Below are 17,500 nucleotides of genomic sequence, written 5' to 3' on the forward strand. Positions count from 1 at the left end.
CACTGTATCTCCTCTGGCACTGAGCTCCTGGTGCAGTGCATTGTGGGTAACTGCTCCCCCTGCTGTCAGCTCTGTGGAAGTGCATCGTGTGAGTCACTGTTTTCACACACACACTGACTAACAGTGCTCAGTGACTTATTCCTCTACACTACAGCAGCTTATAGCACATTCTAGTTTTGTGTTCTTACTTACATGAGTGTAAAACTAAAGAAAGTCACCCCAGGGTCCTGCAGGTACATCTGACTGTGTCCTGTTCACACTTACTGTATGTGCTGCAGGTGAAAGGGGAAGTGCCCTAAGGCAGGTTGGGGGTAACACTGGGACTCAGCCAGGATGTGTTATGGCTTATAAACAGGAACGTGTAGGAGTCGTTAGTACATGTTCACTCCAAAGTCTGCTTCATTTTACATCTCTCTCTCTCTCTCTCTCTCTCTCTCTCTCTCTCTCTCTCTCTCTCTCTCTCTCTCTCTCTCTCTCTCTCTCTTCCCCCATAGAAAGTGAATGTTGTGACAGCACATCCATCAGGTGAGATTTATTAGTTCACTTGGAGTCTGTCTCTCTCTCTCTCTCTCTCTCTCTCTCTCTCTCTCTCTCTCTCTCTATTAATAGTTTAGAACTGCTGTTTAAACTTCTTACACTGTTCTCTCTTTTTTCTTGTTCTATCTCTCTATCCTGTATCTCTCCAGCTTCTCCTTTCTCCAGTTGGTAAGACATGTTCACTGCCTCATTAACCCCTCACTACATCTGCACTAAACTCTCTCACTCTAACTCTGTCTCTGCTCCTGCTTTACTTCTGCTGCGTGTCCTAAATCAGACCTGCTCACTACATAGTGCACGAGTGTCACTACAAGTCACGCTCTACAGAACAGAGGTGTCCGATCTTACCCACAAAGGGCCGAGCAGAAGCCACACCAGGGTCTACTAATAGCCAAGAACAACTAATAGTCTGCACCCACACCGGCCCTGTGTGGGTAAGATCAGACACCCTTGGTATAGAATATTAGGACACGCCCATGACTGGTCTGATCTCTGCTCCACAGGAAGTTCAGTGAACGGAGAGGAGAAAAGCACAGACTCTTCTTATGACAAGTCTCTCACCAATGGTGCTGCACGAGATGAGCAATCCCACAGTGCTCCTCTTCAGCATGTTAATGACATCACCAAGGGGGAGGAGACTCTCTTATTCCTGGGTTATACGGAGGCGGAGCCTGGGCAGGGTTTGTGTAATGATGATGATGATGTCAGTGCAGTCATTCGTGCAGAGAGAGTGATCATCACAGAGGAGGGAGTGGAAGTGACCCAGGACATGCAAGCCGAGGAGGAGAAAGTGGAGGAGGAAGGAAGAGAAGAGGAAGAACGAATAAAGCAAGAGGAAAAAAGAGAGGAGGAAACAGAGGAAGAACTAGAGAAGGAAAGAGAGGAACTAAGAGAAGAGGAAGAAAGAATAAAGCAAGAGGAAAAAAGAGAGGAGGAAATAGAGGAAGAATTAGAGAAGGAAAGAGAGGAACTAAGAGAAGAGGAAGAAAGAATAAAGCAAGAGGAAAAAAGAGAGGAGGAAATAGATGAAGAATTAGAGAAGCAAGGAGAGGAAGGAAGAGAGACAGAAAGAGAGGAAGGAAGAGAGGCAGAAAGAGAGGAAGGAAGAGAGGCAGAAAGAGAGGAAGGAAGAGAGGCAGAAAGAGAGGAAGGAAGAGAGGCAGAAAGAGAGGAGGATGTTTCAGATGTACAGAATAAAGTGCCCAGTGAGGCTGGTGAAGGTACTGAGTTTGAGGAAGGTCTCAGAAATAACAACAGAGAAATGAACACAAATGTTGAATCATCAAACGAAGACACAAAAGAAAGAAAAATCTCTCACTCTGATGAAGAAACGATTGCAGGCCCTGAAACAAAATCAGTCAAAGACTCCGATTTAATCACAGATCCAGCAGCAAATATTGAACAGGAAACAGCAGCAGCTGAAACACCAGGGGGCGCCGTTCAAATACCCTCTGACTCTAGCACACTGTCTGCTTCAGCCCCAAATCCTAACGGTGCCCAGAAATCCCCAGATCCCGCTTCGTCCTCCACAAACGCCGCAGCACAGTTCCAGGAAATACCACTGGGTGGAGCTACGGTGGAAGAGGAGCCGCTATTGGCCACGAAAGTGGGACCGCCGACAGAAGCAACTAACCCGACCCCGGCCGAGGGGGCAAAGACGAAAACCTGCCAGTGCTGTACAGTCATGTGATCACGATCACTAACCCTGACCCTGTCATGTGATCACGATCACTAACCCTGACCCTGTCATGTGATCACGATCACTAACCCTGACCCTGTCATGTGATCACGATCACTAACCCTGACCCTGTCATGTGATCACGATCACTAACCCTGACCCTGTCATGTGATCACGATCATGTGACTTCCACAGATGCTCCAGCTGAATGTCTGATCACAAAGCCGGTCTTTAACCTGACACTGAGACACGGACTGACCTCAGATCAGAAATATCACAGTGACGCTGTTCACCATCACCGGCCAATCAGACAAAAACAGGAAGTACTACATCTGTGAACTAACACATTTCCTTCATTTGCTTTGAGTAATTTCTGTCGTTTTTAAAGCTCTTTAAATGATCAGCACTTTACAGCGATCTGTTTCTCTCCTGTTTAACCCTCGGTTTGTGTGGCTTTTGTTTTAGCCATGAAACGTGTTGGAAAATACTGAAAGATAAAATAAAGTTCCGTGACTTCAGTTTAAATGTTCGGTGCTGCAGCTTGTAAAAGATTTCAGTTTGATCAGACGTAGCTGGGGAGTCCGATCTAAACAGCTCATCTTTATCTCTTTATTTCTGTAACAAACGTTTGGACAGAATTACAGTTGTGTTTATGGCAGATCCACTACATCTTATATGGGTGTAGCTTTCTCTCCAGCTGCAGTTCTCCAGCTTCAGCACGCCACCTGCTGGTCATCTCCAGGCTCCACGTGTAACATGTACATACTCTTACTAAGCCATAAAGCCATATTTATAGATTTATATATTTTCCTCAGCTGATTTTTATCCATTCCATTCTTACATGTTCAGATTGCTCACAGATTATTGAACGTTTCTGAACATTAAATATTTTGTTATCTATTTCATGTCAGTTGTATTTTTAATGTTTTTCTTTATAATGTCTTCACCGTGTCTTTGGGATTTTCTGATATTTCCTGATATCATAGTTAAATAAATATATAATCCATGAATTGTTGTCAACCTTCATTAAGATGGTAAAAGTTATTGTGTACAAACTTAAATTCATATCTAGATGTTAATACAGAAACTCAGAACACACACACACACACACACACACACACACACACACACACACAGATCAGTACTCATCAATCCAGCATCAGCAGACATTATGAATGGAATTCCTCCTGATATCAGACACTTACACTGTGGGTGTGGCCCAAAGTTCATAACATTTTTAAAAATGATTATATGACATAAGATGAGACCATGGTTAAGTTTTCTATTCTAATTGTGCATCAGACAGTAAACAGGAAGTGACCTGAAGTGAACTGTGAAGAAGAACTCAGTGTGGGCGTGTCTGTAAGGAGTGTCAGTGGGGGCGTGTCTGTAAGGACATGTCAGTGTGGGCGTGTCTGTAAGGAGATATCAGTGTGGGCGTGTCTAAGGAGTGTCAGTGTGGGCGTGTCTGTAAGCAGATATCAGTGTAGGCGTGACTGTAAGGACGTGTCAGTGTGGGCGTGTCAATGAGGATGTGTCAGTGTGGATGTGTCTGTAAGGGCTGTCAGTGTGGGCGTGTCTGTAAGGAGTGCCAGTGTGGGGGTGTCTGTAAGGAGTGTCAGTGTGGGCGTGTCTGTAAGGACATGTCAGTGTGGGCGTGTCTGTAAGTACATGTCAGTGTGGGCGTGTCTGTAAGGAGATATCAGTGTGGGCGTGTCTAAGGAGTGTCAGTGTGGGCGTGTCTGTAAGCAGATATCAGTGTAGGCGTGACTGTAAGGACGTGTCAGTGTGGGCGTGTCAATGAGGACGTGTCAGTGTGGATGTGTCTGTAAGGAGTGTCAGTGTGGGCGTGTCTGTAAGGAGTGCCAGTGTGGGCGTGTCTGTAAGGAGTGTCAGTGTGGGCGTGTCTGTAAGCAGATATCAGTGTAGGCGTGTCTGTAAGGACGTGTCAGTGTGGGCGTGTCAATGAGGACGTGTCAGTGTGGGCGTGTCTGTAAGGAGTGTCAGTGTGGGTGTGTCTGTAAGGAGTGTCAGTGTGGGCGTGTCTGTAAGGAGTGTCAGTGTGGACGTGTCTGTAAGGACGTGTCAGTGTGGACGTGTCTGTAAGGACGTGTCAGTGTGGGCGTGTCTGTAAGGACGTGTCAGTGTGGGCATGTCTGTAAGGACGTGTCAGTGTGGGCGTGTCTGTAAGCAGATATCAGTGTAGGCGTGTCTGTAAGGACGTGTCAGTGTGGGCGTGTCAATGAGGACGTGTCAGTGTGGGCGTGTCTGTAAGGAGTGTCAGTGTGGGTGTGTCTGTAAGGAGTGTCAGTGTGGGCGTGTCTGTAAGGAGTGTCAGTGTGGACGTGTCTGTAAGGACGTGTCAGTGTGGGCGTGTCTGTAAGGACGTGTCAGTGTGGGCGTGTCTGTAAGGACGTGTCAGTGTGGGCATGTCTGTAAGGACGTGTCAGTGTGGGCATGTCTGTAAGGACGTGTCAGTGTGGACGTGTCTGTGTGGACGTGTTAACAGAAACTGTTTATTATTAGAGATTTATAGAGATGTGAGTTTCATACTGTAATGTTCTGCAAAACTTCAGGACTAACGGTGTCCTGTGGATGGAAGGTGATCAGGAAGCGACCAAATCTCAGACTGCAGCAATGACATGTTCAAGCCAAAAGAGGGCGCTGTGAGGTCACAAATGGATCTGAGAGCCATACAATAGAACATCACAAGTGGTCCAAAAGCTAAAGGCATGTGCAGTGATGGACATTAGGTGTCACAAACAGCATTTGTTTAAATGCTAAAGTGGGAAGTGGGCGGGGTTACAAACATCAAACACATCCATTATTACTGAACCAAAAACCTGAATGTTTTGAGGGGCTCCATCATGTTCCTGTCAGAAGATGAGGATGAGCTGACCAGCAGGAGGCACCAGAGACTCCTGATCCGGCTCAGAATAAGGAAGTGCGACAGGTGTGCAAATCAGCTCCTCCCTTAGAAACTGTTGCCAATGAAACAGCCAATGAAGATCCTGGAAACCCGAGCTGCAGGTCTTTTATGGTCAGTGAGCGTTTGATGATAGAAGCAGCAGGGTGGAGCGAGGCAGAGAGGGAGAGTGAAGAGAGAGGACGAAGTGCAGATCAGACAGGAAACACAGAGTCACGCTGAAGATCTAAGGAGAGAACTGAGAAGAAACATGAACCTGGATCAATATGACGACAACCAAAGTGACAGTGGCGTGTCTGCTGATTTCTCCCTCAACAGCATGTCAGATAACGAGACGCCAATAGAGAGGGAGATACGCCTCGGCTTCGAGCGTGAGCAGAGCCTTCGCCGCTCACGAGGCCTGGACGAGACCAGAGGGTTCATCGAGATCCCGCTCAGAAAGTCCATCCTCTCTCAGGATCTCCCAGACAAGTCACTGAAAGATCACAGCAAGGAGCGGCAGTTCGCTGGGAAGAAGATGCAGCATGAGATTCATGCTGAATCTGAGAGAGAGAAGGTGCTGGTCAAGCTCGGGAGACTGCCTGGATTTTATGACAAAGGAACCATGAGACAACTTCAGGAGAAAAAGCTTCTCTTTGAAGCATTCCAGGAATCCAGAGATCTCCAAATCTCCAGCAGTGGAAATCAGGAACCCTTAAAAAGCTTGGAGATGCACTTAAAGACCCATTCCTCATTCCAGCCCACTGAAGCTTTACCCAAAGATCTTCAGCACTCAAGAAACCATGATAATAAACCATTCAGAACTGTCCAGGATCTGAAGAACGAGGGAACATCCTGTGTTTCATCCTGTAAGATATTAAATGGTAGAAATCAGGACTGCTCGTCTAAGGAACACACAAAGCACACAGGATTAGATTCTCCTCAACTTTTCCCATCTCTGAAAGAGAAGAAGCTCCTGTTTGAATCCCTCCAGGACATGGAGGTTTCTCAGAAGAAAAGCTTGGACTTATTTTTAAAGAACCAAAATTCTGGATTAAAAACCATTCAGGAACCCAAAGATCTCCAGATCAAAAGAAATCAGAATGACAAGATGATGGAAATTTCTAATGAAACAGCAAGAAACCTGAAAATGCAGAACCCAAAACAGTGTGGTCCAGGGTTCTCAGAAGCTGTGGAACGGCAGGTGATAATCCTCGAGAAGAATCCTACAGTGATTTTAGACCCAAACAGACAGGTTTACAAACCAGTGACTGAGACGGACTTAGGAACCATCAGATCGTCACATGAGGAACGTCATCGCAGCTCAAAAGTCCAAGACCTGATGGCTAACAGTGAAGAACAGAAGGAGAACCCATTCTTCAAACTGAGATCGTCACTGTCCCGACTCCCGGACATGCAGAAGGACATTCAAGAAGCAAAAAAGCGGGAGGAAGAACTTTGCAAACAGAGGATGTGTCTCTATGGCAACGGGTCAAAGATCACAGTGACACCGAGCAGAACCAGACCAACGCACAGCAACACAAACACACTGGAACAGAACCTGAACACCTCATCAGGTATGTGTGTGTGTGTGCCTGTGTGTGTGTGTGTGTGTGTGTGTGTGTGTGTGTGTACATGTGTGTGGACAGGACATAGGATGCACAGGGTGTGAAGTGCAATAGATATAGTGCTCTGGTGTATTTCATGTGTGTGTGGGTGTGAAAATACATACGAGTTTGTGTGTGTGTGTGTGTGTGTGTGTGTACGTGTGTGTGTGTGTACATGTGTGTGTGTGTATACATGTGTGTGTGTGTGTGTGTACATGTGTGTGTGTGTACATGTGTGTGTGTACATGTGTGTGTGTGTGTGTGTGTGTGTGTGTGTACATGTGTGTGTGTGTGTGTGTGTGTACATGTGTGTGTACATGTGTGTGTGTACGTGTGTGTGTGTACATGTGTGTGTGTACATGTGTGTGTGTACATGTGTGTGTGTGTGTGTGTATATGTGTGTGTGCATATGTGTGTGTGTATGTGTGTGTGTGTACATGTGTGTGTGTGTGTATATGTGTGTGTGCGTGTGTGTGTATATATGTGTGTGTGTGTACATGTGTGTGTGTGTGTGTGTGTGTGTGTGTGTGTGTACATGTGTGTGTGTGTGTGTGTGTGTGTACATGTGTGTGTGTATGTGTGTGTGTGTACATGTGTGTGTGTGTACATGTGTGTGTGTGTGTGTGTGTGTGTGTGTGTACATGTGTGTGTGTGTGTGTGTGTGTACATGTGTGTGTGTATGTGTGTGTGTGTATGTGTGTGTGTACATGTGTGTGTGTGTATGTGTGTGTGTACATGTGTGTGTGTGTACATGTGTGTGTGTGTACATGTATGTGTGTGTGTGTACATGTATGTGTGTGTACATGTATGTGTGTGTGTGTACATGTGTGTGTGTGTGTGTGTGTGTACATGTGTGTGTGTGTACATGTGTGTGTGTACATGTATGTGTGTGTGTGTACATGTGTGTGTGTGTGTGTGTGTACATGTGTGTGTGTGTACATGTGTGTGTGTGTACATGTATGTGTGTGTGTACATGTGTGTGTATTAACATGTTTTAATCCTGTAACATTATATTTATAAGATTTTACTAAATGCAGGATTTATTATCTTCTTTGTGAGATGTTTCAGTGTAGTTTACTGTACAGATCTTCAGTCTGATAGAGAAGTGAGATGCAGTAAATGAACCAACAAACAGAACTCACACACACCGGTTAGTGATGTCACTGCAGCTACAGAGTGAACAGATTTGCCCCTCGGGGTACTTGTTGTACTCCTTCACTGGCACCTTATTATTGATTATTTTAATAAAACTCCTGTATTGATGAGTTAGAGCAGAACATCAGGCTGGAAGCTGCTCACTGATACACCTTCAGCTCCTTCAACCTGAATTCATTAGAAATCGATTCTGACGTTCATACAAGTGCTTTTTCTTTTAAACAGGAGGATATTTACTGAACATTCCATTTGACTTATTTCTTTGCTTGCTTGTTTTCCCCGAACACAGCACAGACAGACCAACACACAGCAGAGGATGGGTCTGTCTTCTGGGTTTTAGCTCCTGAGGTTATTTTGAATGTTGGTGTGAATAACAGCAGAGTTCAGTTTCAGACAAGAACACAAGAGAGAATGTGGCATCAGAGTTTAAACATAAAACACAGCTTCAAGTTCCCAGAAATAGCATGAGTAATCATTGTGTGTGTGTGTGTGTGTGTGTGTGTGTGTGTGTGTGTGTGTGTGTGTGTGTGTGTGTGTGTGTGTGTGTGTGTGTGTTTTCAGTTAGTTCATCATTTGGGAAGTTGGATGTAACATGGCCACCTCCTTCTCTACAGAACAGACACAACACACAGCCTGAGGTACATGACTGTGTGTGTGTGTGTGTGTGTGTGTGTGTGTGTGTGTGTGTGTGTGTGTGTGTGTGTGATAAGAATGTAACATATATGTCATATATGTTGTACCTTATTTAGCTCTGTATAGCTAACATACACAGACAGCTAGCTGTTATTCATCCATTAAACATTTCCAAATGGAGATCAGCAGTTTATCACCTCAAACCTCTTAAACTGTAGGAGTTAATAAAGTTGCTCACAACAGAGTTTCACAAACACACTACTGCTCTTAGTACACAGAGCGAGCGAACAAACCTAGCGCTGATCTAACAGAACCCTGAGGAATCTCTCTCCTGATTCCCAGATTCGTTCTCCACTGGATCAGAGGTTCAAAGGCAAGCAACAGCAAATAATAAGAGAAACGCTAACACACTTTTCCCCACAGGTAAAGGAACAGAGACAGACGAACCTGTTAGTCCAGAGCTGGGAATCAGGTCTGATCAACGGACACAGCAACGACCATCACAACTGAAGCAAACACACACCTTCTGAAGACCAGAGGGAACATCAGTCTTTACTTTAAACACCTGCTAAGACTGTTAAACACCAATGCTAATCAGATCACACACACACACACACACACACACACACACACACACACACACACACACACACACACACACACACACACACAGACTCTCATTCACAAACAAAAATAGTGTTTATTTCAGTCTTTAATTCAGTTATTATTTAACTGACTAACATGCTAAGCTTTAATGAGAGCAGTGCTATGCTAGCTAGCCTGTTTCTTTATTGAATCTTTATGGGATGTTTATTTTTTCTGGTTCCAGTGTTGATCTAGTTTATAGACTGAAATCTAACATGTCAGTCATCTATTTAGAAAACTTATTCAGATATTTTAGTTGAGTTGTTCCTCAGACAGGACGTCAGTTTAGCACTAGCCAGTTAGCTCTATTATAGTTCACATTATAGCACCAATAATACCAGAGCGAGATCCTTGTTATTTATCATCAGTAAGCTAGTTTTAGATAGTTTTAGCAAACATTTTCTACTTTTTTATTGATTAAAATCACTTTTAAACTCACTTCACTGTGCTACAGTGTGGGGTGTGAGTGTGAAATGTGTGTAAATCACCACGAAGAAGAACATGATGTCTTTTCATTACAACTGTTTGGCTAGTTTCAGTGTCGGTGAGGTTTCTGAGATGTAGACTGTACACCTGTAAACACTGTAACGAGGTTAAGCTCCAACACAGTCAGGTATCAGACTCCAACCCTAACCCTAGCCTCCACTTCATATGGTTGGAGGCTATGTCATTATTAATGTCATCAAGAACTCTGGTCATGAGCCGTCTAAATATTTCACAGCATGTTCTCTGAGTCACTTCGCTGAACCACAGTGAAACAGAGAGAAGAAAAGAAGAAAAGCAGGGCTTTGTTACCACCTGCTAGTGGATATTTCACAGGCAAATCCTGAGAGATCACACACACACACACACACACACACACACACACACGCACACACAGCCGAGTCCTGAACGTCTCATGTGTGTTCAGGGCGTGAGACAGGCATTCCTTCCGCACACAGAGATACAGTAAGGACACGCCCACATGTCACTCAATTTCACCTTCACCATGCAGGACACACCCACTCAGGGCTTTGTTCCATCTTCACAGCTCAGGACACGCCCACTCAGGGCTTTGTTCCATCTTCACAGCTCAGGACACGCCCACTCAGGGCTTTGTTCCATCTTCACAGCTCAGGACACGCCCACTCAGGGCTTTGTTCCATCTTCACAGCTCAGGACACGCCCACTCACCAACAGCCCTCGGTTTCAGTCTAACAGCTTTAACGTCACATCTTGAGCCTCACCTTGTCCCTCACATTCAGACCTTTATTCACATACAAAGGAGAAATTCCTTTAATGACTCATAACTGTACACATGAATGACGTCTGTTCTGAATTTCAAGACAAAAATGTCTTTTATCAGTTGAGTGTTTATGTCTGTTTGTAGGACACATTTAATCACAGTGATTATTAAATCCTATACTAATGTACTGACATCAACTAATGAGGATCAATTTAAGCAGATTACAAAGAACCTGATTAACTACACTTAACTAACAAAGCCAAACCAGGTTAACTAGTTCTCCTGGAGTTTAACCTACCTGTCTGCAGACACATGAAGATGATGTTTGACATCATTAGTGTGAATAAAATCAGCCTCAGATTGTCTCCACACCTCCAACTACTGATTCTCATAAAGAACTTAACCTGAAACTCTGGAGGAACAAACCATGAGGACAAGGGGGGGGGGGGGGGTGAGGGCACTGACCTCCTGAATTAACACAATAACCTAACACACTCCTAACACAAATTAAACACACACACACACACACACACACACACACACACACACACACACAATAAATACCGGTGTCAATATTAAAGTATTTAATGCCCTTTATTATGAACTGTACAGTTTGTTGACTTACTCAAGCTTTAACTACACATGTGAAAAAAGTGTGTAATACACACCTCTCTTCAGCATGGAGACAGTAACACATGTATTGGAACACAGACAGACAGACAGACAGACAGACAGGCAGACAGACAGGCAGACAGACAGACAGGCAGACAGACAGACAGGCAGGCAGACAGACAGGCAGGCAGACAGGCAGACAGACAGGCAGGCAGGCAGGCAGACAGACAGACAGGCAGGCAGGCAGACAGACAGGCAGACAGACAGGCAGACAGACAGGCAGGCAGACAGACAGGCAGACAGACAGACAGACAGACAGACGTGCAATTTCTGTTCAGTGGCATGAACAGTCTGTTATTTTGCATTTCTCACAGCTCATAAACATTTAACACTCTACAGTTTGTGTGTGTGTGTGTGTGTGTGTGTGTGTGTGTGTGTGTGTGTGTGTGTGTGTGTGTGAGAGAGAGAGAAAGAGACTAAGAGTTTGTATTCATCTATAAAATATTAATAATGCATTCATTTATTTATCAAGGACATAATTAACAGACAGATTTTAAATACAAAGACATAATGCAAATCATGATCATAGATTGAAAGGAAATAATGAGACGAGGAAAGAGGAAAACACGAGTAAATAAGGAAAAGTGATGAAGGTTGTGTTACGAAAGGATGATGAAGAAAGAATAAAAAAGTAAAGTTATAATAATGACTTTTTCCTTTGTGTCAGAGAGAGACGACAGAAACGACACGCAAAACCTAGTCATGTCGTCTGCATGCTCCGCCCACTCGGGTGTGTACCTGTCTGTGTGTGTGAGACACTCTCACAATGTGGCTGAGGGACACTAACAGAGACTGACAGAGAGTGAGACAAAAAGTGAGACAGACAGAGAGTGAGACAGACAGAGAGTGAGACAGACAGACAGAGAGTGAGACAGAGAGTGAGACAGAAGGTGAGACAAAGAGTGAGACAGACAGACAGACAGAGAGACAGACAGACAGAGAGACAGACAGACAGACAGACAGACAGAGAGACAGACAGACAGACAGACAGAGAGTGAGACAGAGAGTCAGTAGGCAGGTGGGTGAGTGAATGTACTGAGTGGACAGTCGTAGATGGGCTCTGACTCGGCTGCTGCTTCATCTTCCTGCAAATCAGGAAATTGTACAAACACTCGTTACACAAACTTACAATGAATTTCAGTTTATTCATCATGAGTAAATCTTAAAGGAGCAGAAACTTATTTACATAATACAGAAAAATGGGTTTAGTGAAAAGGGAGTAGGGTGTAGGGAGTAGGGTGTAGGGTTTAACATGTAGGGGCTGGGTTTAGGGCGTAGGGAGAAGGTAGTAGGGAGTAGGGTTTAGGGAGTAGGGGGTAAGGAGTAGGGTTTAGGGATTAATGAGTAGGGTTTAGGGTGTAGGGATTAGTGAGTAGGGTTTAGGGTGTAGGGTGTAGGGTTTAGAGTGAAGAAAAAAGACAGCATTGAAGTACAGATGTTTGAATTTGGACGATGTTGAAGGTTACCTTGGAGCCAGTGCTGACTCTCTGTAGTGTGAGATCTGAGAAACACACAACGTCACACAACATGAAGACCAACAGAACAACACAGATGTTCCTACACAGAAATCTCAGCAGAAGTAGCTCCCTAAGTAGTCAGCATGTTTAGGGTAGTTCCCTAAGTAGTCAGCATGTTTAGGGTAGTTCCCTAAGTAGTCAGCATGTTTAGGGTAGTTCCCTGGATAGGCAGCATGTTTAGGGTAGTTCCCTGGATAGGCAGCATGTTTAGGGTAGTTCCCTGGATAGGCAGCATGTTTAGGCAGCACTAACGAACCTGCTGCTCTACTGAGGGTTTCATCCTGGTCATCATCTCATGCTCCTTATATGCTGCAGAATCCCATAATTCATGTTTGTTTGTGTGTACATGTGATGTTTGTGTGTACATGTGATGTTTGTGTGTACATGTGATGTTTGTGTGTACATGTGATGTCTTTGTGTGTACATGTGATGTTTGTGTGTACATGTGATGTCTTTGTGTGTACATGTGATGTTTGTGTGTACATGTGATGTTTGTGTGTACATGTGATGTTTGTGTGTACATGTGATGTCTTTGTGTGTACATGTGATGTTTGTGTGTACATGTGATGTTTGTGTGTACATGTGATGTTTGTGTGTACATGTGATGTCTTTGTGTGTACATGTGATGTTTGTGTGTACATGTGATGTTTGTGTGTACATGTGATGTTTGTTTGTGTGTACATGTCATGTTTTGGGTGTACATGTGATGTGTGTGTACATGTGATGTGTGTGTACATGTGATGTGTGTGTACATGTGATGTTTGTTTGTGTGTACATGTGATGTGTGTGTACATGTGATGTTTGTGTGTACATGTGATGTTTGTGTGTACATGTGATGTTTGTTTGTGTGTACATGTGATGTCTTTGTGTGTACATGTGATGTTTTTGGGTGTACATGTGATGTGTGTGTACATGTCATGTTTGTGTGTACATGTGATGTTTTTGGGTGTACATGTGATGTGTGTGTACATGTGATGTTTGTTTGTGTGTACATGTGATGTTTTTGGGTGTACATGTCATGTTTGTGTGTACATGTGATGTGTGTGTACATGTGATGTTTGTGTGTACATGTGATGTTTTTGGGTGTACATGTCATGTTTGTGTGTACATGTGATGTGTGTGTACATGTGATGTGTGTGTACATGTGATGTTTTTGGGTGTACATGTCATGTTTGTGTGTACATGTGATGTGTGTGTACATGTGATGTGTGTGTACATGTGATGTTTTTGGGTGTACATGTCATGTTTGTGTGTACATGTGATGTGTGTGTACATGTGATGTTTGTGTGTACATGTGATGTTTTTGGGTGTACATGTGATGTGTGTGTACATGTGATGTTTGTTTGTGTGTACATGTGATGTTTTTGGGTGTACATGTGATGTGTGTGTACATGTGATGTGTGTGTGTACATGTGATGTTTTTGGGTGTACATGTCATGTTTGTGTGTACATGTGATGTGTGTGTACATGTCATGTTTGTGTGTACATGTGATGTTTTTGGGTGTACATGTGATGTGTGTGTGTACATGTGATGTGTGTGTACATGTGATGTGTGTGTGTGTGTACATGTGATGTTTGTTTGTGTGTACATGTGATGTTTTTGTACATGTAATGACTTTAGACTCAGGTTTAATTTGTACTTTTTTTACACAACACATAAAATGTTAAAACAGTCGCTCACCGATGATGTGGTCTCTGGAGTGGACCTGCTTCCAGAACTGCTCCTGTTCCCTGCATCCCAATAAACAGTTACTATCACTACTAAAGTGTGTGTAGTAAACGTCTCGTTACACTTTACTCACTTCACTACAGTTACGTTATTAAGACTCCAGACTACTGCAGTGCATTGTGGGATTTCTCACCTCTGCCTTCTGTTCTCGGCTGCTGACTTAGCTGTAAGAAAAAGACTGGAAATTAGAGTTAACCAGTGGAGTTACTGTCACAGGTAACACTGCCCCCTACAGGACAGAGTGAAAATGAGTTCTGGACACACACCGTATTTGCGAATCCCAACCCACAGGAAGATGAACACCATCAGGAAGAGCAATGCAGAGGCGATGGAGCCAAATACCATTGGCAGGTCCATCAAACCTGCAAAGAGTATATCAGAGATACACAATAAACATGTCAGAGAAACGATACCAGACGGAGACAGTGGAGAGACCAACTGGAGAGAACAGACACAGAAGAGACACAGAGACATATCACAGAGAAAGACAACAAACAGCCAATAATGTAAAAGAGAGAGAGAGAGAGAGAGTGTGAGAGAGAGAGAGAGAGAGAGAGTGTGTGTGTGTGAGAGAGAGAGAGAGAGAGAGAGAGAGAGAGAGTGTGTGTGTGTGAGAGAGAGAGAGAGAGAGAGAGAGAGAGAGAGAGAGAGAGAGAGAGAGAGAGAGCGCAAAGCCAAATGAATATCTGCAAGGCACCACAAGAAAGAAACACATGAGAGAGACCCAGATACTTGGTTTAATAAATGTGTGTGTGTGTGTATGTGTGTCTGTGTGTCTGTGTGTCTGTGTGTGTGTGTGTGTGTGTTACCTGATTGTGGAGGATGGTTATCTGCAGAAAATGTGCTGCAGGAGGGAGATCCTGAAACACATTACATGAGTACTGTCAAAATAACACACACACACACACACACACACACACACACACACACACACACGCGCGCGCGCACACGCGCACACACACACACACCTGTAACACAGGGCAGTTGAATAGGGGAGCTGAGATGAGAATGTTCCCAATTATTACCCAGCAGCACACTGTACTGACACTGGTATCTGCCCCCATCCTCAAGTTGTCCTGATGCAGCAAACCGCATGCTGTGATGAATCATGTGGGCAGTTTTTGTTGCTAACGGTGACAAAGAACCCTGTTGGAACAGGGAGAAATGAGCACCAGGGTAGGAGGGAGACCCGGTGCACACTAATGACCCCTCTGACCCCAGAGATAAACGTGGATCTGGGAGCTCAACTGTGGAGAGACAGCAGAGAGTGACACATCAGAGAGAGAGAGAGAGAGAGAGAGAGAGAGAGAACAGAATGAGAGACAACAGAGAAAGAGACGTCAAAAAGAGAAACATCAGTCATGTCAGAGAGAGACCAGAGAGAGAAAGAACAGAGATGGACAACATAGACTGAGATTATAGTGAGACACTTCAGAGAGAGAGACCAGACAGAGACACCTGAGTGAGATCAGAGAGAGACAAGAGAGAGATGACAGAGAGAGAGAGACCAGAGAGAGACCAGAGAGAGACACCAGAGAGAGACACCAGAGAGAGACCAGAGAGAGACACATCTGAGGCATTTTAGAAACTGAGAACTAACCTCCTATGTTAACAGAAACATGTGAACTGGGGGCAGAGTTTTGAACTCCCTCTGGTTTGTTCAGTTGGTAGAAGCAGGTGTAGATGCCTCTATCGTCCACACCCACTGGTCCCACCCTGAAGTGAGGATAAGTAGATTGGCTCACGATTTGGACGTCATCTTCTTCCCTCTGTTGTTTTTGGAGGACAAACGCCACAGGAGGGACAGTGGGCGGGGCCTGACAATGGAACTCTACCACCTGACCAGGCCGTACACGCCCATCTGGGGGCAGGACTGAGAGATGAGGAGGAATAGGAGGTGTATTTGTGCCTGCAGGATGAGGAAGAAGATAAATAAGAAAAACATTTGTCTATCTGTTCATCAGCCCATTCATCCACTCATCCATCCCTTCATCCACTCATCCATTTATTCTCTCTATTTGATGGTTTAGTTTAGTTCTGTTTCTACACAGAGGAATAAATATAAAAAAGCTTTAGGGAATCAAAAGTGTGAAGACAGAAGTTTAGTTCAAAATACATCCGGAGGGAAAAGTGGAAAAAACTCCAGGAACATGACAGGACAAGAAGAAGTGTGAAATAAACGACAAGAAGAAGTGTGAAATAAACGACAAGAAGAAGTGTGAAATAAACGACAAGAAGAAGTGTGAAATCTGCAGAATGTAAAAGAAACAGAGTTAAAAAGAAACAGGAATCTTTTAGAATACAGAAATGAAGCATGAAGGACACGTGCAATGAGAACAGGGGAAAAAGAAACAAGAGAGAGAGAGAGAGAGAGAGAGAGCGAGAGAGAGAGAGAGCGAGAGAGAGAGAGAGCGAGAGAGAGAGCGAGAGAGAGAGAGAGAGAGAGAGAGAGAGAGAGAGAGAGAGAGAGAGAGAGAGAGAGAGAGAGAGAGAGAGAGAGAGAGAGAGAGAGAGAGAGAGGTACAGTAAGACACTGGGTGGTGCAGATTTGTGGTATTTAACAGGAAACTGTAAACCATCTCTTCAGTTCCTCCCTTTAACCGTCACAAATCTCTGAAGGTTTTAATGTGACGAGTAAAAAGTCAAAAGTTTCCCAAAGACTCAGAAAGAGGAAGAAATGAATGCAGTAAGATTTATTCATTAAAGCAGAAAACATTATGCCACAAAATAACCACAAAAAATCATCATCAGACTAATAAAGTATCAGACGTGTGTTTATGTCTGTGTCTGATCCTTTATATGTGTACTAGTAATGTGTGAGACAGGTGAGGTGTGAGACAGGTGAGGTGTGAGTCAGGTGATGTGTGAGACAGGTGAGGTGTGTGACAGGTAATGTGTGTGAGACAGGTGATGTGTGTGAGACAGGTGATATGTGAGACAGGTGATATATGAGACAGGTGATGTGTGAGACAGGTGATGTGTGAGTCAGGTGATGTGTGAGACAGGTGATGTGTGTGAGACAGGTGATGTGTGTGAGACAGGTGATATGTGAGACAGGTGATATATGAGACAGGTGATGTGTGAGACAGGTGATGTGTGAGTCAGGTGATGTGTGAGACAGGTGATGTGTGTGAGACAGGTGATGTGTGTGAGTCAGGTGATATGTGAGACAGGTGATATATGAGACAGGTGATGTG

The 17,500-nt window shown here is 44.2% G+C and overlaps 4 protein-coding genes across 12 annotated transcripts in view; 2 read left to right on the forward strand and 2 right to left on the reverse strand.

Moving 5' to 3' along the window:
- The window catches only part of palm3 (paralemmin 3), a 10,244-nt gene extending 7,019 nt beyond the window's left edge, over positions 1-3,225 (forward strand). For 3 of the 4 annotated variants that reach the window (XM_047813597.1, XM_047813598.1, XM_047813596.1), the window contains exons 7-8: positions 495-525; positions 1,041-3,225. In XM_047813597.1, the coding sequence (XP_047669553.1) occupies positions 495-525; positions 1,041-2,227 (1,218 nt within the window). In that variant the 3' untranslated portion in view covers positions 2,228-3,225. The remainder of the gene's footprint in view (positions 1-494; positions 526-1,040) is intronic. The other variant, XM_047813599.1, reaches the window with a different exon arrangement.
- plppr2b (phospholipid phosphatase related 2b) overlaps positions 1-10,823 on the reverse strand; it is a 28,869-nt gene extending 18,046 nt beyond the window's left edge. Inside the window, exons 1-2 of one of the 3 annotated variants that reach the window (XM_047813603.1) lie at positions 10,684-10,823; positions 10,142-10,406 (exon numbers count right to left, since the gene is read on the reverse strand). The gene's annotated coding sequence lies outside the window, so the exon portion shown is untranslated. Of the gene's footprint in view, positions 1-10,141; positions 10,641-10,683 lie in introns of those variants that run through there. The other 2 variants (XM_047813604.1, XM_047813602.1) reach the window with 2 other exon arrangements.
- On the forward strand, positions 3,352-10,148 carry misp3 (MISP family member 3). Of its 2 annotated transcripts, XM_027156962.2 has the most exons (3): positions 3,352-6,697; positions 8,444-8,520; positions 8,939-10,148. In XM_027156962.2, the coding sequence occupies exons 1-3, from the start codon at positions 5,392-5,394 to the stop codon at positions 9,023-9,025; spliced, it is 1,470 nt and encodes a 489-aa protein (XP_027012763.1). In that variant the 5' UTR covers positions 3,352-5,391; the 3' UTR covers positions 9,026-10,148. The 2 variants fall into 2 exon arrangements, with proteins under 2 accessions (XP_027012763.1, XP_027012764.1); XM_027156963.2 differs by lacking the exon at positions 8,444-8,520.
- A 137-nt stretch (positions 10,824-10,960) lies between the features above and the next one.
- The window catches only part of LOC113649245 (alpha-1B-glycoprotein-like), a 9,289-nt gene continuing 2,749 nt past the window's right edge, over positions 10,961-17,500 (reverse strand). For 2 of the 3 annotated variants that reach the window (XM_027156926.2, XM_027156927.2), the window contains exons 3-10: positions 15,904-16,212; positions 15,272-15,550; positions 15,113-15,163; positions 14,570-14,665; positions 14,437-14,467; positions 14,256-14,305; positions 12,524-12,558; positions 10,961-12,142 (exon numbers count right to left, since the gene is read on the reverse strand). In XM_027156926.2, coding sequence (XP_027012727.2) covers positions 12,065-12,142; positions 12,524-12,558; positions 14,256-14,305; positions 14,437-14,467; positions 14,570-14,665; positions 15,113-15,163; positions 15,272-15,550; positions 15,904-16,212 — 929 coding nt within the window. In that variant the 3' untranslated portion in view covers positions 10,961-12,064. The remainder of the gene's footprint in view (positions 12,143-12,523; positions 12,559-14,255; positions 14,306-14,436; positions 14,468-14,569; positions 14,666-15,112; positions 15,164-15,271; positions 15,551-15,903; positions 16,213-17,500) is intronic. The other variant, XM_047813601.1, reaches the window with a different exon arrangement.

This window comes from Tachysurus fulvidraco, chromosome 5 (assembly GCF_022655615.1).
Source record: "Tachysurus fulvidraco isolate hzauxx_2018 chromosome 5, HZAU_PFXX_2.0, whole genome shotgun sequence".
NCBI classification, from domain to species: domain Eukaryota; kingdom Metazoa; phylum Chordata; class Actinopteri; order Siluriformes; family Bagridae; genus Tachysurus; species Tachysurus fulvidraco.